General features: G+C 37.8%; 3 protein-coding genes across 3 annotated transcripts; 2 read left to right on the forward strand and 1 right to left on the reverse strand.

Moving 5' to 3' along the window:
• The first annotated feature begins 402 nt into the window (after positions 1–402).
• Smp_006840 (hypothetical protein) lies at positions 403–8,050 on the forward strand. The gene is made up of 3 exons (XM_018794579.1): positions 403–426; positions 6,997–7,298; positions 7,336–8,050. Exons 2-3 carry the CDS (start codon positions 7,020–7,022, stop codon positions 7,438–7,440), a joined length of 384 nt encoding a protein of 127 aa, XP_018648978.1. The 5' UTR covers positions 403–426; positions 6,997–7,019; the 3' UTR covers positions 7,441–8,050.
• Positions 8,051–10,551: 2,501 nt separating this feature from the next.
• Positions 10,552–11,116, reverse strand: Smp_006850 (putative DNA-directed rna polymerase subunit rpb8). The gene has a single exon (XM_018794580.1). It carries the CDS (start codon positions 11,034–11,036, stop codon positions 10,566–10,568), a length of 471 nt encoding a protein of 156 aa, XP_018648979.1. The 5' UTR covers positions 11,037–11,116; the 3' UTR covers positions 10,552–10,565.
• Positions 11,117–17,609: 6,493 nt separating this feature from the next.
• Smp_201100 (uncharacterized protein) lies at positions 17,610–17,762 on the forward strand (the record flags this gene model as incomplete). The annotated part of the gene is made up of 1 exon (XM_018794581.1): positions 17,610–17,762. One exon carries the CDS (start codon positions 17,610–17,612, stop codon positions 17,760–17,762), a length of 153 nt encoding a protein of 50 aa, XP_018648980.1.
• Between the last annotated feature and the right edge of the window lie 7,835 nt (positions 17,763–25,597).

The raw sequence follows: 25,597 nt of genomic DNA on the forward strand, positions 1-25,597 counted from the left end.
TAATGCTTAATGTACAGAATATGAAAATACATGCGTAAACTATGAAAAATTATTTACAAAATAGGTTTTATGGTCCTATCTCCACACTATCAGCTTTGTCAGTGAACGCTATCAAGAAGAAGACAGATCTTCACTCAAAAGAAAGCTGCAAGGTTTAACACAGGTCCATCGACCTACTATCTTTATTTCTGGAGACTGAAGATGGAATATTGACTGTATCCCTGAGATGATTCACGGGTTTGACATCGTCACCCCAATATAATTCAGGTCAGTCCATTAACTGCGTTAAAATTCTAGATCTATTATAATCTTATCGGTTTCTTGTAAAAGCAAAACTCTCACGAAGTTTCATTTTGACCATCTTAGTTGTGATTGGTTTACAACAAGGTCATACAGGGATTTTTCAAGACTGACAGTTACGGCGGGGTAAATTGTCTGCTTGTCTTAGACTGAGGCTTGCGTTGTTGCTGATTGTTGTCTTTTGCTATCCATAGTAAATGCAAGTAGATTGTGTGCACCTCTTACTAGAATCTTATCTTATGAACAAAATACGTGACATAAGATTTTTCCTCTCAAAATGCAAAAGACAGTGGGTATTAGTTGGCTTAGTTAATCACCATTAAGTTTCAGTTTGAAAGGGACAGGAGGCTTGATGGCCTGTGTTAGTCCTGGTGATGATGGTCTCTCAGTTGATCCAACTTTCTTTTGAAGGAGTCGACGGATGGAGCCTGAACCACGTGCTGAGGCAATGGATTCCACTCGTTGATGATTCGATGGGAAAGTCGATAGTCAGCTGACATGTTATTTGTCGCGGGCTTGTGAATTTTTTTGAAGTGTTCTCGTGAATTTTCTGTTTTGGAAGACAAGAAGAATGAGGACATATCAGGTGCAAAATTATCACTAAGCAATTTGAAAACCGTAATCAAGTCGTCTCTGGCTCTTCGATACGACCGCGGGAATAGATTTAGCGTGGTCAGTCCATCGTCATACGGGAGCTTCGCTATTCCAGGAATAAGCTTAGTTGGTGTTCTTTGAACCCTTACCAAAGGCTCACTGTCTTTTTTTAAAGTAGGGGCCTGCCGCGTGTATGCAGTACTCAAGTTTAGGACGCACGAACACTGTATACCAAGTCGAAAACGTTTTAGCGTCGATATGACTAGAAGCCCTACGTATTGACCATATAGTTCTTAAACCTTTGGCGGCTGTTGCACGGCAGTGTGCAGTAGTCTTTAAGTCTTGGCCAACGATGACTCCTAGGTCATTGTGTGTCTGGACAACAGATAGCTCAGTGCTACTCATCGTATATGTATCTGTACCTTGATCGCAATAGACTTGGAAGTATTTATCGGCAACTGCCAGGTTTGAGACGATTCAGATAATTTCTCTAGGTCATTTTGGAGTTCTAAGCTATTACATTTACTTCGTATCGCTCTCCATATCTTGACATCGTCAGCATTTGGCAAGACTGATGACGATAGTAGACGAGGGAGGTCAGTTACGTATAAGAGGAATAACACGCCCCAAAACTGCTCCCTAGGGGACTCCACTAAGCACAGTTTCCCAGCTAGACAACTTGGAGTTCCCCAGTACTCTTTGTTGGCGCCCACTTATTATTATTATTTATTTAAACACATAAATATTGGTACAATGAAGCACCAGATACATATGCGCCTCACAAATCTCATTTGATTTGTGTGAGGGTTGTGATACTGCCCAGGTGCCCAGACTGAAGCAGGTGGTTTCCCTAGGGGCCCACACCCGGAGCCTTTGACCGAAAGATCTAATCCACAAGGCAGTGGAGCATCGTGAGGAGATGCAGTCCCATGGTAGCCGGTGATCAATGATTGATTCGTACGCCATTTGTTCCTTCAGGATACTGGAGCCCATGTGCACCAATGGTTTGGAATCAGGGTTTTCCAACTCTCCTAGGTGGATTAGCTGTGTCCATCGACCCGGTTAAAGCTCCAGACATTCGCTTTTCGTCCTCTCAATTTCGTAAACAACAGTAATGCCACGAGAAGGCAGTGAGTAGGACTTCCCTGGCAGAGGCTATATATTCGCTGGCCATGTGAGAGTATTTCGAGAGGGAGAGCGAACTCTCCCCACTCTCGGCCATACCAGGGCATTTTGGGGGCGCCCACTTAAGAAGTCTTTTATCAACATCAATAGATTGCCTCCAATCCCGACATTTCTTAGCTTATATAACAGCCGGTTGTGCGAAACTTTGTCAAAAGCTTTGCTGAAATCGATGTAGGCTACGTCTACAGGCAACTTATGGTCCTTAAGAGCGCACCAGGTTTCACGAGCAACTAATAAGTTTGTGAGACAAGAACAACCTATTCTAAAACCATGCTGCTTCTTCGAAAGGATCAGGTTTTCATCTTGGTACTTAAACAGCTCCTTCCGAATAATCTGTTCCAAGCCAGACAAAACGCTTTATAACGAACTTTCGAAACAGTTTACCAGTCGTAGTTTTTAATCTTGTGGGGTTGTAATATGGTGGTTGTAGACTGGCAAAAATTTAAGGACGGATTAATTGAAAGACTCATTGAAACAAAGTTTGAGCGACAATAGATGTACCCTTGTTTAATGCGTAAAGGAGGTAAAAGGCTGTGACTCCGAATAGGCGTTATCCTTGTTTTATTTCTTTGTGAAAAACATATCTCTGGTCTTGAGCATATGCCATCACAATAGAATTGATTATAGGACGTTTTTCACCCTTCTGGTTGTTAACGATTACGTCTGCTGCAGCCGGACTGTGTTGGAGTGATGATATTAATCATTTCAACCGATCGTTATATCTAGGAAAAGGTCGCTTCAGATACCGCTCTGCTAGATTTTGGGAATCATGGTATCAACTCAACCGTTCTTTGCCGTCATTAAAATAAACAGTCAGCACAATTCTGAAAGTTCTCGTCGAAATCCCGGATAGAATTATTCTTAGGGAATTGTTCAAGTGTTTAGACAGGAACTTCACACTTTCTACGAAGTAGCATGAATTCAAAATAATAGCTTTCTTTAACGTTATATATTTAGAATGATGTGGGATTCTCAGAGGGTTTCCATGCTCTGCCAATGTGTTAATGCTCTAGGAAAACTAGTTTGTCTTGCGATTTCGTAAGTTTCATATGAAAGTTTTCATCACTGATTTCCAAAAGTCCTCTAACTAGGCCTCACCAAACTGCTGTCCAATTTAATCGGCATCGTGATCTGGGGTAATTTACTTCTGTAGAGAAATCACCTCTTAGCTAAATGTCGACGGTGTCGGCATGCTCAGTTCAACGGTCATTGTCTTCATGAACTGATGTTTAACCCTCTCTACCATCAACACCTATCGACGTAGTCGGTCGATGGCATACGTAATGCATGTTCTAACCATTCCAGCTGTTAAGGATCCACTAACTCGTTAACTGACATGCCATGCCTAGCTAATACTCTGAGCCTAGCTTCGACACTGGTATCTCGATGGTCTCAAAATGCATGAGCAATGGCTTAAAGGTACCAACGATCAAACACTAGTAACTTACAAATCCCCTTTATTTTTATGGGCCACATTTCACAACCATATTTTATTTATTTATTTGAACACATAAATATTGCAACAAGGGGACACCAAATATGTATGCGCCACACGAAAAAATTGTCATTTCATTTTAATTGTGTGAGGGCTATGACACCGCCCGGGTGCCCAAACCTAAGCAGGTGGTTTTCTTAGGGGGCCACACCTCGAGCTTTTGACCTGAATGTCGAATCGACAAGACAGTGAAGCAACGTTAGGAGATGCAGTCCCACGGTAGCCAGTCGCCAACAATGGGTTCGCCCCCAAATGCTCTGGTACGGCCGAGAGTGGGCAGAGTTCGCTCTCCTCTCGAAATGCTCTCGCATGGCCACGGAAGTGTTATTTCTAAAAGTGTGTCCATGACAAAGATAAAAATGGAGAAAGCTCACAACCTTGACTAACACCACTGGGGGTAACCGATTCCGATTAAAGTTCGCCATAAGCTCTGACTCAACTAGTTGTGTCCGAGTAAAAAGGCTGAACAAGGTTAATGTACTTCTTTGGTATGCCTTTCAGTGACAGACACTTCCACAGAACCTCACGACCAATGGAGTCAACCGCCACCTCAGGGTCAAGGAATACGACTATAGTCGGGAGTCGATAAGTATTTTCGTGTTACGGGACCTGTCGAAGAGAGAATATTTAGTCTTGACTTTCGGTTATGGTTGTTTACTTCTATCTTACTGTTAATTGGACTTTTGGTTACGTCTCGTAACGAGTAAATAACAACTTCAGGCTAGTTTCCTAAAAAAATTAGGGAGTCCACCAGGATTTAGAGTAGAGTTTCTCAGCCACTTTTCCCTTTACAAAAAATTCAGCTCTCACTCATTATAGATTACTGTTGAGGTTAAGTTTCTTTTTCCAACACATGTAGATAATCTAACGCACATATAACTCTGCTCATAGAACAGATTTAATTTTGCTCCGCGAGTCTTTCGAAATTCTAGTCAGTCGTAATTTGGTTTCCGTATCTGGTCAAGCTGAAGACAACGTCCTCTTAGCAAAGGGTATTGTGTAGGATTTATCTAACTAGATGGATTGCCGTTTTCAGCTTTGAATGTAAGGGGTTATGGGTCGTCCTACTGGTAGTCTACCTCCTGAATGTCATTTTTAGCAACTGGGTTGTCTAACTCACTTGGTAACAAAAAGTAGATATAACAACTACACAATCCTCATTTTTCTTGTCTTCCAAAACAGAAAATTCACGAGAACACTTCAAAAAAATTCACAAGCCCGCGACAAATAACATGTCAGCTGACTATCGACTTTCCCATCGAATCATCAACGAGTGGAATCCATTGCCTCAGCACGTGGTTCAGGCTCCATCCGTCGACTCCTTCAAAAGAAAGTTGGATCAACTGAGAGACCATCATCACCAGGACTAACACAGGCCATCAAGCCTCCTGTCCTTTCCAAACTGAAACTGTTAATGACAACTATATTTGGTCTAAGTCAGTTGGAGGATTTACGAGTGCATGCATACGAAACACATGAGGCATTACGCTCCGTGCTTTTTATAGTAAGACCTACCTGTTCGGCTCGTATCTTTCTTAATTTCGATCTACACTTATCAATAGTAACCGTTTTGATTCTGTCGAATTAAACAATTTACTTAAGGCAATAGCCATTTCCATCTGGGAGCACTCATCAACACATGGTATGTTTAATTTCCGATCGGCATCATTTTTAGGAGTTCCTGTGGTTTTCGATTTCCCAATATGTTGGCATTTAAAATAGGTCTTCCTACCCCTCCTCCGTAAACTAAAGCAGTACTGAGTCACGAACCTTTAGGGACTCTTTTCTATTTAAGTGTTTCTCCATGTTGTTAAATTATCTCTTCATAGTACTTCGATGTGTATCATCTAGGCTCTCAGTAGGTAGATTATAAACACGAAGGCAGTTGAAAATAGCTCCTAAAGTAGTAGCTGATAGTATTCAACGAATGAATTCCCTTTCTATTAACTAATAGCGTGAGTTACGGATTTCCTGATTCGTTTTTGTGTCTGACAGATGACCACTGAGTACGTGTTCGTGCCCATTATATTTATGTTCTTTGTTGGGTAAAGTTAGGTAGCAATAGATCAGTTAATAATAAAAATAGCTCATTGGACATATTAACAAAGAAGTTAAAATAAAATAATAGCATAAAAAGTTTATTCTTATTAAAAGTCTAAAAATATAATTGTTGTACACAGTAAATATAGTGGTATGCTACTGGTGTGGTTATTTGTTTGACCGTTGTAAAACTGCCACTTATTGCAGCGAAGCAAGGACTGATACCACTCAACGTAGGAAAAAAACAAGAACACAAATAAAGATTTATGCACCAACTACAAGTGCACAACTGATTCACAAATTGTCAAAACTACAATATTATGTACGACTGACTGTTGACATTGATTAGTCGATACTTTTATGCATGTCTATAATATACAATACTAACAGATTAACTGCTTTAACTAACAAACAACCAAATTGATGAGTTGCATAGTTATTTTTCCGACAATAGTTGCTTTTAAGATTTAAAAGTTAATTAAGTATGCTATAAAAAACTTGTATTGATCAGTAATTATGAAAGTCGGTTGTATAAAATAAGTTAAATTTTAAAGACGAATGGGAGTCAGAAAAGACATGTAGGCAAAGATTAGTCGGTTTGTGGTAAAAAAAATCAACAGAGTAAGTGAAAGATGACGGTCTGAAAACGCAAGAGGTTGCGACTTTCCTGACAAGAGACCTCCGTAGGAATGAAAAGAACTTCTGGAATGCAGAGAAGACCACCTTGAATTCCCACCGGTGAGTTTCTGTCCAGTTTGTCTACGACTGAATAGAAATTCTCTCGATTTGATGACCCGTATTCGGGAAGTGTATCATTAAGCTTATGAAGCCACTGCTATCTGTTTATTTATTTATTTATTTAAACACATATATATTGGTACAAAAGGGCACCAGGTACATATGCGCCACACTATTTGTTTACAACCATCCAGAGTAATGTTCTCAAATCCTTCTAAAGAAAACGATATCTGCGACTCTCTAAGAACAAGAGTTATTGGTAAGATCTTTCGCATGTGTAAAACTTTTACCAGTCTGAACTTCTAAATATCTACATTATTATTGTTGGTTTCTGATCACAAATAAACTTGCCTAATGTATTGATTTATTCAGACCTGTTTTTTGATTGATCACCTAATATTCGTGTTGTTCGGTTGTACTATTTAAACTTGGATTAATGTTAATTTGGCTATTTATCCTCTGAAGTGGCTTACACTGAGTCACGAAACGTCAGAAAATCTATTTTTTCTACTGATTGGGATATTACAAATATATTAATTTATTTATAACAATCTACCCAATGCTCAATTTATTCAAAATTATTAAATCAAAACTTGGTAATGATACTTACCTAAGGTATCTTTTTGTGGACTATTTTCTTCTAGTGACTAACTGTGTAATCTGATAAATGATTTCTAATAAGATGGGATATCCGCTGGCAGTTATTTCTGGATTTTGTGCAGCGTGTACCAGTCTATATGGCAAGTTATTGAGCGAGGGGTACATATTAACCAAATTGCTGGCGTGTTTCCCAGATGCAAACAAGAATTTTCTCGTCTTTTCAAGCTACGGTGGTGCTATTGTCCTAAATGTCGTAATGTGGCTGGCTCTTGTCACCGCACTTAGCATTAGTCAAAAAAGTGTTGCGGCACTGGCAACAAACACACTGTCGAATTTCGCTTTTTCAGTAAGTCATCATAAACTTGTTTCACGTGACTGTACAGGCAGCTTTTGGTAGGTGTATTTTTCAAGAAGAACTGACTGGGAATTGGTTTCTTGGAATGCTTTGCCTGAGCATCGGAATTATTTTTTTGGTTTGTGAAAAGTAACCAACGACAACGTATGTCTCAGAACAGAACTACAAGAAAACTTCGTGGTGAAAATCATATTTTATGTACGTTTCATTACAATTAGTCTTTCCACGGCTGTACACTTTGATTACTAATATTAACCTTAGTGGTGTTTTTTGTATAAAGACTGTGGGCTATTTATCTACTTCGTTAGCATATCGCTGCTGTTTCGTAGAAGAAATTCTCACGAGTACTTCCTTTATAGTTCTTTATTTATTTAAACACATAAATATTGGTACAAAGGGGCACCAGATATATAGTATCACATTCTGTATCCCGAGTTTAAAATTTTGTTCATACTATCACAACAAATGATGTTGAATATTTCTTACTACCTTTGAAAAAGCATGCCCATATTTTTATTTCATTTTACTTAGTCTTTATAATGAGATTAAAATGATTTTCAGATGTATTAAGTCAATTTCTCGTTGGTTAGAGTTGGTTTTCACAGCTTTCGAAAAATTTTTTGACATTGACTTATTTCAAGAAACATCTTGTCACTGATATGTATATTTTCCATTTATTTTTTTCCCAAATTCCTTTAATTCCTATTTATCTCTCAGAGGGTTTGTTTTGATTACGTACTGCTAAAGAAATGGTGTTTTTAGTCCTCGTTTACTAAACTCTGTTGACGTACAGCTACAACTTCATAAATATTTTACTTTTGCCACATTAATTTGACAAAGATTACCTGAGTGCCTAAGTAGTTTGCCTTGAGCATCTCCAATTGTGAAGATGTACAATATGAACCTCAAAGACTAACTGAGATACATTAATACATACAAACTAAACACACCCACAACTGACTGTGGAACTGAGTTATATTGCAGCACAGTTGTTGTAACTAGTAGTAGGGAACGTTGAGTGACAAGGTGTGGACATATTCACTCTTCGTCTTTTCCTACATATTTAGTTTTGGAATTGTTTTATACCTTTAATTCCGCGAATGTATTCTTTTACTCTAGATTTATATTCTCTATACCTGGTTTCCTTATATCGTCACTGATACTTTTACTACTTTGGTTAACATCTTTATAATTTCATCTTGTCTTACTAATGGTGTACGGAAAATTCATACAGCGTACATCTATGCCAGGCTCTACGTTGACAATGAATGACCGCCTGCTACTTAGGGAGACCTGTTTATCAACATTTGTAAGCAAAAATAATTACTTCTAGAACAGTAGCATCGTTTCTCTGAATTTTAGATGCAGTTTCACACCATTGGTTATCCTAAGTACATTAGCTGTTGTCACGCTTACTATTGTTGCAATTACTTACTGATTCTTCCTAGGGCAGTTTTATCAAGTTAATTTCCCCTCTTATTTACCTTACCGATTACTCAAGTGTTTTTAATTAGTCTATTTCTTGGTCCCACTCCCTTAATGTATAAATGAACCTAGTTTATCTAATCTAGGATGGAGAAACTTGAAACCTAAATATCGGCTCAAGTGTGTAATTCCTGTCAACATCAATATCTAACATTTCATATCCAAATTTTATTTCAAGCATTTGGTCCTTCACACATTAGTAGAACACTTGTAACTAAATGTGTGTTCGTGATGTTATGGCATTTCCAACTATTCATAATTATGTTTGTAGCGGTTGAGTTGATGATTCCATCGCTGCTCCTATTTGTCTGTACGTTTTACTTTGTAAATTGAAGGCTGTAAAGGTCATAAAGTGCATAACTCTCTTGATCGACAATTCATTCTTAATCTAAAGTCATTGCCATGGTTGAGATAACATATTTTTCTACACAAATACTGACCAGAATCTCACTAGAAAGAATCATCACGTGAAAACAAATCATTTTCTAGCAGTTATTTATTAGTTGGATCATATTTGAAGGGGGAATATCAGTGTCGGATGATTAGGTAGCACATAAGTCTGAAATTAAGTGAACTATGAGTAAAGTGGTCTTGAGAACTATGAAAACACTGTGAAATGAGTGAACTGTTGCCTTTTTTGTACTCATGTCAACTATACTTAAACTCACGCAAAGAGGATCTCGCTCGAGGTATTGAACCAACTGCAAGCGTCACCTTCATAATGCATGACGGTTCACCAAATGCTCCACGAAGTGCTGTTTAAATGTCCCTACTGCCAGCAACTAAACAGAAGAGCAATTGAAAGCTGTTTTACATTTCGCTAATCTCCAATGCACTAGTCCACAAAATTGGTAACTTTCTGTGTTCACAGTACAACACTGCATTCTCTTATTACAGCGGTGGCTTAGTGGCCAAGACGTGGGACTTTTAACCACTAGACAACAAGTTAGACTTCCACTCTAGTCTGGACGACTGGGTAGCATTACTAACTGTCACACGCATTGTAGTTCAAAGCCGAATATACACTTTTGTATTTGATGGGTTTCATCAGTTTTCTTTCGATCATGTAGGTGGCGCTCTTACAAGTTTCTCATGACACAAGACTTAAAATGTCACGGAATCTTGAGGCAAGGGGTGTCGTTGGCTTTTTCAAGTAGTAGAAAGTCTCCGGATGAACCTAGTAGATGCATATAAGCAACTTACTCTATATCGATCTAATCTTGTCAACTAACCTTTTCGTCTAATAGTAAGAACCGTGATTAGTAACCGGCTAATGTTAATAAGCTACTAAATACTTAAACTAGTCAAGATGTTTCATTTTAGTCTCGACTGTCAGGTTGGCTTGGATTAATATACATATACTTCTGCGAAGTCTTGTTGGTCCCAAATTTTAATACAAACCTGTCCTATATCAACGCTAAGTAGACAACTCGTCTTTAATTGTTCTTTATCTCACATGTTTATACGCAAACTATCCACCACACCACCCCAGCAACAAATTAGCAGTAGACTAAGACAAACTTAATAAGTGATGAAGGTTACGAATCTGGCCACCCAAGAAAGGAGTAGAGACAATACCGCTTTTTGCCCAAACCTAGGGGCTAATTAGACCTCAAGGTTAAAAAAAACGCATACCAGCTAATAAATAACTCAAATTTAAGTTGGAAAATACAGCAGGGAAATTTTTGCAATACAAACATTAGGTTTCTGACTTTGCTTTTCTTACGGATGAGAAACTTGATGATATATGTACAATTAAAGACAACAATGAATTCAAAATGCCAACTTTTTTATCATTAAATACAAGTGTTTCCCGACTCGGAAACCTTGCAAATTACTGGCATCTCCTGTCAGTTGCATGAGTAATCCACCAAAGGATACATAACATGACAATCTACTTGCATCAACTCCACTATCTTGGGTTTCTATCCGATAAATCTTCCCGTAACAAACATAATCGAACTCCGCCATCTTGCTGTTCGCTAGTTTCTCATCAGTCTCATCTGCTGCATCGTCTTCATCATCATCGTCAGCATCCGTCCCAAGTTCATTCAACAATGTTTTGGTAAGCACCATTCGAAACTTGTCACCCTTTGAAAGACCATATATTAAGGCATGAATATCTAAAATCAATCCCATTTTGAAAGATTCACTTTCACAAAACAATCTTGACACTTTGTCAAACTTTTTTCCGTCCTTATCAACATCTTTTACGTCGAAAATATCCTCTAAAAGAGCAGACATACAAGCCAGGCAATAACACTCCCAGAAGGCTATTGGTAACTATCAAGGTCAAAGATCAAAAACGTGCTTTTCAATAATGTGACCACTGATCATTCAACCAGCAATCACATGAGAGGAATGATATTCCTTTATATGCAAAAAACGGTGTAGTAAGATGAATAAGCTTATGATGTTTGTTATATTTTGATCGAGGGTGGGGGGATAGTCTTATACTTAAATACTTTGGGTGTCTGTTCCGTCATAGTGAAAAATCAAGTATTATAATGAACGAAAGATAAATAATTGAAATATATCCGAAAACTCGAAGAAAAATATCACAATATGTAGAAGTCAAATAACGCAAAATAATGAATTATTAAGTTCCAAAAAGGAACAGACTCACAGTTTGTCGTTTGGTGTGCCAGATCACGTCGGTCTCACCACTTGAGATACCATCAGTATTCTAATTTGACAACTCCTTACCAGAAACACCTTCCATAATCAAATCGCGCCCACCTAGTTAAGATCATAAGTCAGAAGCGAGGAGGTTGGAAGATATATTTCATGGGTTATTAATATATCGAGAAATTACTGATCTAATCTGGCTAATGATCGTAATAGATGTTTCACACGCCGTTCTGTAACGTAATCTGATACGGATACATGCCCGATCGCATCAGCATCCAATGTCGAACACTTATAGAGCTATTGATTTTGGGGATTTATTTACAGCTATAAACTCATGTAACTTGGGTGTCTGTTCCGTCACGGTGAAATATCAAGTACGAGAATGAACGAGGTGATGATGCAACGGATATTCTAGTTTTACAACTAGTTACCAGTAGCACCTTCTAAATTTGATCGTTCCCAGTCAGATAGAAATCAGAAGTCAGACGAGAAGAGGCAGGAAAGATATATTTGATTCGTTACCAATATATCGAGGACCTTTTCTATAAGCTGGCTAATGAAACGTAGGAGCTGTGTCCCACGCCGTGTTGAAACGTGATCTGGTACGGATGCATGACCGAAAGCCTTCAGCTAAACAAGTCCACTTAAACAACGTGGTCAGCATCCAATGTCGAACACTTAATGAACTATTGATTTTGGGGAATTATTTACAGCTACAGAGGAAATATATCCCAAAACTCGAAAAAAATACCAAAATATATAAAAATTAGAATATAGCAATGACTTATAAAATTATAAAAAGAAACGGACTCACAGTTTGTAAGTTGATGTATCAAATCATGTTAAGCTCATCAATGAAGATGCCACAGGTATTCAGAGTTTGATAACGCTTTTACCAGTAACACCTATTATGAATCGCACCCACCAAGTCAAATCAAAAGTCATAAGCGAGGAGATTCGAAGATATATTTGATAGGTATATATATTGATAATATCGTGAATCAACTGATCTAATCTAGCTAGCGATTGGAGGGAATGTTGAGCACGACGTTCATACTCATAATCTGGTGTAGATGCATGACCGAGCGCCTTCAGCTAGGTGATCCCACTAAAACTAATGCGGTCAGCATCCAGTGTCGTAAACTTACAGAACTACTTATTTTTTGGATTTATTTACCGCTACACTACTATGGGGCTTTGACTCGTATTACACCAGGAATTAAGTTTTCATAAGAGGAAGTCATCTACTGCACATTCTGGACTGAGGTATACTACAACTAATTCATTATTTGCCGTTTACATTTCAGCCTGCAGTGCACCAGTTCGCATGTTCCTGTGTAGACCATCAACGTTGATGATCTTTGTCAAATGATTGGAGGCCTACTCGAGTTAGACGGCAACGGTGTAACGAACAAGCTAACTTCGAAGTCACACCTCGCGGTCAGCATCTAACGCGGAATTCCCTGTTCGAATTAATAAAGTGCTATGTCTGCTTTGAAGACTGTATAACACAAAGAGCGTGATTACGTGAATATATTAGTAAGAATGAGTACAGAGATTCTAATGAGACCACCACCGCATGAGCCAGTCCATGGCGTATGGCTAACTGATGCGCGTTCTTGATCTTGACTTTAACAGGGATCGATGATCTGTTCGATATTCAGTGACCCCACTCCCGGATGATTCGGCTATGGCTGCCACTGTCTCAACATCTCGTATAGTATTATCTTGTATGCAAGAATGATATTGACCTCCCGTCCCCTATGGTTTAGTCTATCAGCCCTACTGGATAAAGAAACAGTCAACTAAATGTCATTATCAAACATTTCTGACTTAACCATGTTTCTGAGAGAGCGATGACATCCTGGTTTTCTATATCCACCGTTGTCTTGAACACTGCCATTTTGTTTTGTAGTCTGCGAGCACACCTTTAATTCTGTGAGGAACCTCGCTTACCACCCAGAGTGGTTTGAAGATGATTGTTCTCCGAAATTCTGCATTTTGAAAACCCATGAGCTGAACAATACTCTCAGACATTCCAGCCTACCCACATCAACTTCACTGACGAAAGCTTCACCTGCACAGGACTTTCCGGAGTGGACCTGAGCGCTGACCTGGTGCTCCGTAAACTGCGGCACATAAGAAAAGACACTTCTCCCGGTCCGGATATGGTGCACTCTGATTGACTGGCTCACTTCGTATCTAGAAACCGACATCTTAAGGTCAGGGTTAACTTCACTCTCTCTCAGGCTATGGAATGTCCTATTGGGGTCCCCCGTGGCTCAATACTAGGACCTCTTCTCTCCTTGATATACATTAACAATTTTCCACAACAAGTTTCATCTAACTTATTGCTTTTTGCTGATGATGTGAAACTTTCGAGAGAGATACGCAACCACGAGGATATACTGGCACTTCAGGAGGATCTGACTCGACTTCAAAGTTGGGAAGACGACAACGGACATACCTTCAACACTTCAAAGTGTAAAGTAGTCCATCTACGACATGTTGCAGACTGTAGTTACAACTTAGGAAACTCTTCTATAGAAGTTTCTCAAGTCGAAAAATATTGATGAGTGTCGGTACCCTACGACTTGAAGTCGTATGCGAACTGTGACAAAAATGCTTTCCGAGCACACCTTGCACTGGTAACATTGAAGCTCATTTTTGGCCAGTTTGACGGTAGAACCTTCCACATAATCTCCAACAGTTTTATTCGTCCCCATTTAGAGTACAAAAACATAGTATTTCCTCCCTCCCTCCAAAAGGATAAGGACACTCTGGAACGTTTCCAACGTCGAGCCACGAGATTAGTTCGGGGACTCAAATTTAAACCTTACGAAGAGCGCCTCCAATCACTTAACCTTTACCCATTAGAGTACAGACGTCTTAGAGGTGACCTACTTATGGCTTAAAGTATCCTTAACACTTCTGGTCATCCCCTTAAACATCTCCTTAAGCTTAGTCACAACACTAACCAAAAAGGGTAACATCCAGAAACTGGAGACCCAATATAGCAGCACAGACTGCAGACACAACTTCTACTCCGTAAGAGTTGTCAAATGCTGGAATTCACTGCTGACTGAGCTAGTCCAAGCGACTTCTCAGGAGTCTTTTAAGAGGAAACTTGACTTATTCTTAAGGACTAAGGATAACATTATTTTGATTTACCGATTTCTTTTTTCCCTCTATTATCGTTAATATACCTAGGTTCCTGCCTGTAGGTATTAGTGATCCACTGCTACCAGACATGGAAGCCCGTTAGGTGAAAGCTTCTATTCCGTCCATAACCATTCGAGCCATTTGTGAAAAATATATTGGATATTGTAAGACCTCTGAAGGTTGATCACATTTTAAGGTTGATGTAACATCACTCCCAACCTAATCACAAGGCCAGGTCTGTTTCTAGCACGAAAAACAACAACATGACTACCTAAGTCATCGACACTCATCCAGCGCCTCACACTGTGTGTAGCACTACTCCAATAAAAGTTGATGAATGTGTACAGACCAAAAATAAGAAACGACCTAACGCTGCTAAAGAAAAGCCAACCCTCAAACAGTATTTGAGAAATTGAAAACTGACCATAGTGACAGGTCAGTTGTCTTCCATAGAGTCAAGGAGAGTGAAGCTCAGAAGCCAGAGCTCATTTTGAACATGACATCGGGTCGATAAAAAGTTACTAAGCGAGCTAGTGCTTCTAAAAGTCTCTGGAGTCACCTTGCTAAAGGTTTATAGATTAGGTGGCCAAAGGACTGCTAAAAAGTAGTATTTAAGTCGGGCGAAACTTCTGGAATGTACACGAGTTAATAAATTTCACGAGAAACGATTTATATGGAATGAGGAACTTTCAGTGACAGTGAGTTTTTGTGAAACCAGATGCAAAATGATAATATAAAGTAATTAGTAATTCTAAAATAAATCTGATGACTAAATATATGAACATACGTACATAGACGCGACAAACCACTTTTATTGTGTTATATTTCAGTTCTGCTAGACTCCTCCATCAACAAAGCTAAAAACCCAGGTTTTAGAAGATCCATTAAATCGGTCAGTATTCTTGATTTATTCTCAGTCCTATCGTTAACTAACTTATTTTTAAATTCCCATCAAAGTAGTGTATTTATGTGTATATAAACTTTTATATTGATTAGATCAATGACTAATGTATTACGGAAGTTGGAAAAACGATGTCGCCTCCCTGTTGCCTACACCGAGGAAGGTTGCCTATTCATCCGGCACTTGAAAAAAAAACTGGAGTAGTTTTGATCGTGATTACTAAGGGGCGTGATAGCAGATCTACAGGGACAACTGCTCGAGGCTGGTCACAAAAAGTCTACTTGTAATTTGTTATTGCGTTTTGCCCCGTACTTAGTAGGCCTTAGCTCTGAGATTTTAGGTAAGGTGTAATATGTTTCGACTCTCCCCTTTCTGAACCTTTCCTTCTGTTATGAGAGGTCAGTTCCACTGCAGATGCTCGTTGTTTAAAGAAAACACCTTACTGCCACAACACAATACATTCGACAGTACGGTTTCACCCTAGGGCGTCAAGTTGTTGCCTTTAGTCTTGCTATTCTTCAGTCGACCTGTCTAATGCTATGGGACCTAGAGAAATAAGTGTCCAAACAAGTATAACCCGATTGGATCATAGGTAAACATGAGTACCATATTAAAATGGTAGGGCTAGTATTAAGGGCCACTTTATTCAACTTCATGATGAGACCTCGCTTTCATTATTGTATAGCCTCTCAGAAACGTTATCTGGGCTAATTACAACAGTTCCTGTTGTTATTACTAAATACTGCAAATTAGCTACAAACAGCTGCATTAACTTAGTTTTCGTCATTTACTTTTTTATTCTATTACTATCCTGAACGATTATATAGCATGTAGACGATTTAGAGACGACCCTTTTAATGGCTTTTGAACATTCCTGGAATCCGCTGAAATACTCAACCCTGGGAGGAATAGCTGTAGATTAAATGTACAATACAATAAACGGAACTGCTAGAGTAACATCTACTCCTTACAAGTAGTCGCGTTTTTGACCTTGCTACTAGCTGAAGTCCTTTAGGCGAATTCTCAGAAGTCATTCAAAAGGAACTTCGATATATTCCTAAGGACTCAACTGTTATTTCATAAACTAAGGTCCCTGTCTGGAGCCATCGGTTATCCATTGCTACTAGATATGTAAGCTCGCTAATCAGAGACTTCCATTCTGTTTTCAACTATGTAAACCATCTGAAATATCCACAAAATGCTTCCACTTTTCCTCAAATGGTATGTCTATACGCTACAAAATATTGTTTTATCAAGCTTACTATTAAGTAAAGTTTTTACTCCTCATCATTTCTTGAAGCCTACATAATTTCTTCTTGATCATCAATAGTACTCTCGTAGTACTTATCATTTTCATTGCTAGAATTTGATTTTAATCTTTCACAAAATTTCTAGTTTTTCTTCATGCGTTTCACTAAAAACCTGTCTCAATTAATTTTCATGCCAAAATAACAAAATATTTTCCACTTGTTTGATTTATTAATGTAATTTACTCAAAGATAAATTATTTAATCATTTTTAGGAAGTTAGTTAGCTACAAAGTAGGACCAAGCATATATATGCGTCGGTCCAATTTACCACACCCCGACCATTGCTGCTATGATGACGTGGTGGTTGGGCTTGCCTATCATGATGAACCGATCGGGCTATACTGAGTGGAACAATCGTTCCAGGCAGGTCGGTTGAAAAGTGGTAAGACTAAAAACAGCAAACCCAAGGTCTGAGGGCGAAGTTGTACTGCTGACTGTACAGAGGTGTGACAGCAGTAAGGTGTTCCCTTCAGACAACCAACATAACAGCGATGCTGCCTTCCCATAAAGGAAAGGTGGAGTTATCCCACGGATTTCCGTCTCTGGCGGTAGGGTCTCAAAAACTACGGAGCTAACACGAAAACTACTCACAAAAAGGTCGTATATGACGGACTTCAAGCAGTTGTCCCTTGGGCACTGCAGTCACACTTTCAGGTCACTAAGACCAACTCTAACCCAATTTCCTTTTCAGGTTCCTCTAGAAGAACCCTTTCACAGTGTGGGCAACCGGGAAGTGATAACCGCCCTCATTCCTCTAACCGCACCTTTAAAAAGTTAGCAGTTATACTGTCACTAAATTTATGTAATGTAATAATGACAGACGAATTTCTCTTTTTTAGTGATTCGACATGCAGCATGGATCTACCATGTAAACCTTTAGCATGTAAAATTCAAAGTTGTTTAATTAGTAAGTATTCTTTTCTATCCCTAAACTTATCGTATGTATTGTTCTTACAATTTGACTAGGGAATGATTTCGATGTTACTCGATGTACAAGAGAAATAACTTCACTTATTGAATGCTGTCAAAAATTTCGACATATTAAACAGCCATGTTGTGAAGGTTGGGATAATTACAAACACGAACTTGATAACCAAACGAAAACGAATTAAACGAAATCAATATTTATGTAATTTCTTTTCTGTTGGTATTTTATCTTGTTAACGGAAAAAGGAATATGATCGTTATCTCAATTCTGCACTTTTTTTATGTCATAGCTATAATTGTATTCTCATTTGTCTAGAAGACAGTTTATTTGATACAAAGATTCTTTGCATCACCCTTGTGTACTCGTTATTTTATATATTACACAATTTTGACTGATTGACCTGAATATGATATTCTTAGTCACTTAGGTGTTATTTATTTATTTATTTAAACACATAAATATTGGTACAAAGGTGCACCAAACACATATGCGCCACACAAGTCACTTGATTTGTGTGTGGGCTGGGATACTGTCCGGGTGCTCAGACCAAAGCAGGTGGTTTTCTTAGGAGGCCACACCCGGCGCCTTCGACCTAAACGTCTTATCCACAAAGCAATTGAGCAATATAAGGAGATGCAGTCCATGGTAGTCGATGACCAGTAATTCGTTCATACGCCAATTGTTCCCTCAGGACCCTGAAGCCCATATGCACCAATGGTTTGGAATCAGGGTTTTCCAACTCCCCTAGGTGGACTCACCGTGTCCACCAACCCGGTTAAAGCGCCGGACATTCGCTTTTCGTCCTCTCAATTTCGTAAACAACAGTCCCGCCTCGAGAAGGCGGTGAGTAGGACTTCCCTGGCAGAGGCTATATATTCGCGTGGCCATGTGAGAGCATTTCGAGAGGAAGAGCGGACTCTGCCCACTCTCGGCCATACCAGGGCATTTGGGGGCAACTTAGGTCACTTAGGTAGAGTATAGTTGAAGGTTTACTGATGAATGGAATTGGCTAAATACATTTTAACCTTAATGTCTGATGGAAGATAAATTTTAATTAACCTTATTAATAATACTCTAGGGTTAATAGCTACTTATTACTTGCGAAATTTCCAGGACCTTGTATTGATATTGTTTAGAAATATAATGAAAACGTCACTGTTAATTTATCTATCTCAAAGAAAACTGTACCGTTAAATACCGTTTAGTAACTTTTCGAAAATTAGACATAGATCTAGGTTTAAACCAATACTTTAAGTGACCAGATAGGAGTTGATTTGAAATAAACTTCTGGTAGTTGGTTAAAGATCAAGTATTCAACTATTTTATAACAGACATTATCTTGGTATGTACCTTGTAAATAGACTTTTGTAACAAATTTTAAGTTGTGTACATCTATGCTGTTACATCCACAACATTAGCGCTATTTGTGGCTTATATACAATATGATTTTAAATACAAAAGAATAGGCGCTTCATAACCATCTTGTCATATTCAACCCTATTTTATATTTTTTCGTATTGTAGAATATAAGGTATTGGAGCGAACAATCGTTTTCAATAAATTCTTCATCAAGCTGTATAGTTACAAATCCAAAATTATTATTGTGTTACAATAGAAGAAGTACTTAGGTGAGATTAATCCTTATCATCAATTAAAAGTGGCAAATATCACGTTGATTGAGTCTTAAATACTAAGAATTACTAGCAAAAAGTATAACATCATCAGTAATGTTAAGAGAAGGATGAAAAATTATGTTTTAAGGTGATGAGTTCTAATCAATAAGTTAAAATCGTACATGAAAGCAAATTATTAAAAGATAGGTACTGTTGTCTTAGTTGTTGTGATAATAATAATGACAATTTTATTGATTTATCTAAACTAAAAAACATTCGTACAAAGGGGCACCAAAATATGTATGGACCGTAATAAAAATGAGCTTGTAAAGAGATAGAAAAAGAAAGGCGAGTATAATAAAAAAAAGAACTAAAATGAATAGAAATTAATGTATGAGAGTTTAAAAAATTTAGGACTAACAGTTCAGTTTAGAATAATACACCAAGTGAAGATTCTTTCGGCTAAAGAAGTTCCTCCCACTTACATACCAAAAACGTTACAGCAAAACTGCCACTGGCTTCTGTTTTGAGCCATATCTGATGACGTCCCAAGCCACTGTATTGCACTGTTTTAGGATCCTAACCAGGACTAACCTATGGCAGTCCTGTACTACTTCCATACCACGACAGCATGTCATACACTGACCACCTTTGTGCTTTTTCTAACCAGTTGCAGCGTCGGCAAATAATGCAAGATGTGTGATCCGCCGGAACGACATTCGTAGTCTATGTCTAAGCCACTGTAATCAGTGTTCCAAGATGGTTACACCAACAGGTTCATCGTCGCTACTCCCGAATGCATGCTGCCGAACTTACGCGTTACCGATAATGTGTTGCTACCGAATGTCACCAATACTTCGGAGACAACGATGATAAAATACAGGGGGCAGCTTAACATCCTCAACTCAGAAAGGTCAGATTTCACAAACATGGAGCCCTCACCAGCGCGTAGATTCAACTCTTTACAGTCAGATTGGTCTAATCCGCTCTGGCTTTCACTATACGTGGATCGATCTCATCACTCAAGTCATCACCAGTACTTGCACAACTATCCAAATACATAAACCTTTCGACTATGATCTGCCAAGAGCTAGCGCAAGCACAGAGTCCTGCCAGTCTTGTAGAAGTACTTTGGGACTAAAAGGTACAAAACACATTTCATATCTACGGACACTGCCAATTAATTAAGTGTGATTTGTATAGCTTGAGCATTATATATATATAATCTTACCTTTTTAATCTAAAATGAACTTTTTAGTCACTTCTATGTACGGATTTGCAAAACAAACTACTTACAAACATGAATTTCAGTGAGATTATATTTCACTCTCTTTATTCAACGGTGTATCAACGTTCAAATTGATTGCGTTTCGTATTTAGTATCTATGTGGTTAGAGCAACTGACGTTTAGTCATTTTTTGTAGGTAAAAACTATGCTTCGATTAGAATATCCAAGTGTTATAGCTAGTCTTCATTAAAAACAGTGTAACTTAAAACTGACTGCACGAATCTGTAACTAATTAAATTTTAGTAGTTGAATAAAAGTAAATTAGATACCAGCATTTTGAAGTTTTAAGGGTAGTGGTTCTTTTCTTTTTGTAATAAAATTGTTGTTTCAAAAACTGAAAATTGACAAAAACAGTTCCTAGAGAAAAGTTTTCTAATTTACACCTGGAGACCGATCCTTATGTTGATACACGATAATTGTCGTATTGAGCATATTATTAGACCAAAGTCAGTTTGAACACTTCTTTGTAAAGAAAATTATTAGTAATTTTATTCACTGACAGTTAATTACTGATTATTGATGCACTATGGTATTGTTTGTGTGTAATATCCTAAGTTTTAGATTCAGCTAACAAAAATGTGTACATTTAAGTCAATACAATACGGTATACTGGTGAAATTAGTGTCACTGGGAATCACCAATGTTGCGTCGTCAGGTGTAATATTTTTTACAAACACTCATAGTACTCGTAAGTAGTTTCGTGTTCCTTATGGAAAAAGTCAGATCTGAGGTGTGTAACATTGAATATGTTGGACCTCTGTTTCTATCTCGTTCAAGACTCTCCATCGGTAGGGGTCATAAAATAGAGTGACAAATGTATAAAGCTAATAATATCATCACTGAGAATCACTTTCAAGTCATGAGATTATTCAGGAAATAAACCATTTCGGAAATGAGTAATTCAATGAGGTGATTTGCTGAAGCGATCCTGAAAATTTCTCGCAATAGACATAACAAGCTCAGGAAACATTAATAAGCATTTTATCCAATCAGCGTTTGACTAGAAGTTTTGTCAAAAACATCACGAAAATGAACAGTCACATGTAAAGGTTCTGATTGGCTGATTGCTACACTGCTATTATGTTTAGTAGCATTCCAGAATTTTCAGGAAAACCCAAGGACTTCTAAAATATTATAAAAACCCTATATTTTCTGTACATAAATGAACCTTTGGAGTGAAGTGCTTCTCGCATATTTTGCGCCTTTTCTCTCGTGTTCAAGTCGCTGTGTAGTTCTAGCTTGGAGGTTACGAGACTAGCTTAGGATCCGAGTATAGCGTTCAATTACCAAGACTTATCATGGTTTTTTCACTGTTATCTTCTCAAGCTCGTTTATTTCTTAGACCTTAACATTCTTTTCGTTGGATATAAAAATTTATTAAATGTAGAAAAAAACCCAAAATAGTGATGTATTTAATGAAGGTTTATCAATGATATACCGGAGAGATTGGATGGTAAATTATGCACGACTAGGAAATATTTAGATTAGAGTTGAAAAAAATAGGGTGATTTGCAAGGATGTAAATTAAAGTATAGCAGCTGTTGGCCAAATAAGTCTTTTTTGTCTGCGTGATTAGAGACTTTCTACATTCCTAATTGTGACAGCTGTACTAAGATGACGAATTCATACAGCTTTCTATCGATTTACTTTCACTTTTCAATGACCTTGGGTGAAATTCTGTTGTTGAATGGGTTTTCATAGCAACCCCACTACTACCTTCTAGTCATATGGAAGAGTATTATTTAGGGCTTCTTAGCAGAAAGAATTTCAAACGAATTAGTTCTTTGGCTCCATATTACCAGGTGAATTAATCTACACATATCGATAAAATTAAAGGCTAATTTATGCTTTTGACTTTACTTATTTATTTATTTATTTGAACACATAAATATTGGTACAAAGGTGCACCAAACACATATGCGCCACACAAGTCACTTGATTTGTGTGTGGGCTGGGATACTGTCCGGGTGCTCAGACCAAAGCAGGTGGTTTTCTTAGGAGGCCACACCCGGCGCCTTCGACCTAAACGTCTTATCCACAAAGCAATTGAGCAATATAAGGAGATGCAGTCCATGGTAGTCGATGACCAGTAATTCGTTCATACGCCAATTGTTCCCTCAGGACCCTGAAGCCCATATGCACCAATGGTTTGGAATCAGGGTTTTCCAACTCCCCTAGGTGGATCCTCTATATCCACTTTTGTAAGTTATTGCTAACCAAGGCCATCATATTTAGTGTCACTAAAAAGAATATCCTTACACCGGACGTTGAAATACTTTTATTCAGGGTATCAGAAGTTAGGTCATTTTAAAATCCTATTTGACCCATTGTAGCGAACGAAAATATAGTCGGGGAAAGCCATTACACAGGGGCTTGGTAAATTATGTAAATCATACATTAAGCACATCATTTGGACATTTTCTTTGCGTTGTCATTCACATGCTCGATTACTCCTCTAATTCTGCTGTTATTTCGATTGCTATCCAATTTCCTTTTTGTTCTCTTCATTTCAATCTTCTGTTACTAGGCGTTCCTCTTCCGACTGGTGCTACATACTACTTATGTCTATCGGCCAGTACATAAATGGTGGTTTGATTATGGTGTTTTTATCTACCAAGAGTAACGGATAGCTTTTTTAATCAGTATTTTTCTTTTGATGTAACTATATATACATTGAATGGGAGTGTCAAAAAACATAAATAAACTTTCTTTGACTTACTTACATACGTATACCTGTTATTCCTCGTAGAGGAGCATGGGCCGCCCAAATTTACTGTTCCTAAATTTGCTTTGACTCTTATCATATTTTCAGAAAACCACCTATGTCGGTGCAACGGTGCTGTATTGCTGAGCTAATCAGAAAGGAGACAGGAACTTATAGTTTTTCATGCAAAATTCAAAGTATAACTTTGGCTAGCGACCACCTTATTAATAGATTTGTTAAAAATAGGTTTATTTAACGTTCAAGTTACTTAAGGTTGATCAGAAAAGGCTTTTTGCGTCATCGTACATTAAAAGTGACAGTATGAAAACACTTTCATCTGGATTTTGTGCTGGTGATTTTGTTTAGAAAGATATTAAAAGCTTCACGGTTAATTTACTCAACTTAGAAAACGCAACCCCACCAAAATCATTCCCCTGGGCTAGAAATCTTTGTTTGTTTAAGTAAAGTAAACACTCGTTGCTTCTAATACAGACATAATGTAGTAAGAATTGTCCTGCTATTCAAAGTAGACGAAATCTCTGAAATGAAAGTAATGAATCTGTGTGGTTTTTTACAGAAAAGATAGTACACATATTATTGTTACGTATTTACTAACACTATTATTGTAGATAATATTTCAGTGATGTTAGGATGAATACACTCTTGGTGATGAAATCTCGTAAGATGAAAATCCGAAGTAAAAAACTTTTGATCGGATTACATTTTTTCAAGTAGACAGTGATATCCAGATCTAAAAAAAGAATATATTTTAATCTTTTAACTTTCTTCTGATTGAGTAGCCAAATCGTCGTGACTATAATTTATAGACAAACCAATCAGATATAAGTTAACAGACGGTTAGTAGATGGATATTGTCAAGGTCAGTTTGGCATCGCTCAAAGGTCGTCCACAAATTATAGTTTTACCACCAAATCAATTAGGCGCGAACAGCATTCATAACTGATTAGCAGTTAAACAAATTAGTCGAGCTAAAATGTCCAACTGTAAATACGAAATAGACTTTTGAAGTGGTTCAGAATTATTAAACCAATTTAGTGTTTACTAGTGTGATGATTTAGCGGTTACAACATCAAAGTTGTAATCACTATGCAAATGAGTTGAACTTCTCTTTATCTAATTTTGTTAATTCTTCTGGACAGAAAGAAGCCCATTAACTCACAAATAAACTAGTTTAACCCAATCCAAGCACTTAAACCTCTATTTGATTACTGAGTTGTTGAAGCTAGACATTGATACCGGTGGATGCTGGTGGATCAATGGTTTAAAGATTAAGCATTTGCATATGAGACCAAAGGTCCTGGGTCCGAGTCCAGTGTGCAGGATCGTAGATGCGCACTTCTGAGGAGTTCCATACTAGGACGAAACGGTCGTCCAGTGCTTCCAAGTTTTCGATTGTGGTCTAGCTTGGATGGAATAGTTGACTTGACTGTAAAAATGCCACAGTTCTCACAAATCCCTATACTCATTACACAATTCTCCACTTAGGTGAAAATCAATTACTATTAATCGTACCTATAGTATATTGCCAGTTAATAAAATCAGTAATAGTATTTTCTAGAAGATAAGGTCACGAACATTCAGAGTGCGAGAGAGAGAAACCAGTTGTTTTTTTCATGCGTGTTATTATTTTTTTGATAGCTTTGTTTATTCCCATCTACTGTTTATATTTCATCATCATCATCATCATGTTCTTTTTTTTGTTACCATTTTGTAATTATCTAACCATTTTATAATGAAGGGATACATTGTACTTTTAGCTATCGATTAATGATCACTTGTATTTTCTATCTTATCCAATTTTGCACGTACACAAACAATACATACTATCACAATGATATCATTTTGAAATTAAATAATTCAGCTTTGTATTTCTTTTTACATAATCTACTACAATATGAACTAAACCGCAATTGTTTTAATTCGTTTTAAAAACTTATTTTTAACGATCTAATATTTTCAGAAGGAGGTTTTGTGGAGATTTTAGTAATTTCATAGCTGAAATCATGAAGACCACCATAGTAAACCTGGAAGCACTGGACAGCCGTTTCGTCCTATTTCGCGACTCCTCAGCAGTGCGCATCTACGATCCCGCTTCGCGAGATTTGAACCCAGGACCTATCAGTCTCGCGCGCGAGCGCTCAACCTCTAGAACCACTGAGCCGACGGTTGCTCAATTTCGTGGATTGGTTGAAGTTAGACATCAACACCGTTGGATGCCGGCTCAGTGGTTCTAGAGGTTTAGCGCTC

Source organism: Schistosoma mansoni, chromosome 1 (genome assembly GCF_000237925.1).
Source record: "Schistosoma mansoni strain Puerto Rico chromosome 1, complete genome".
NCBI classification, from domain to species: Eukaryota; Metazoa; Platyhelminthes; class Trematoda; order Strigeidida; family Schistosomatidae; genus Schistosoma; species Schistosoma mansoni.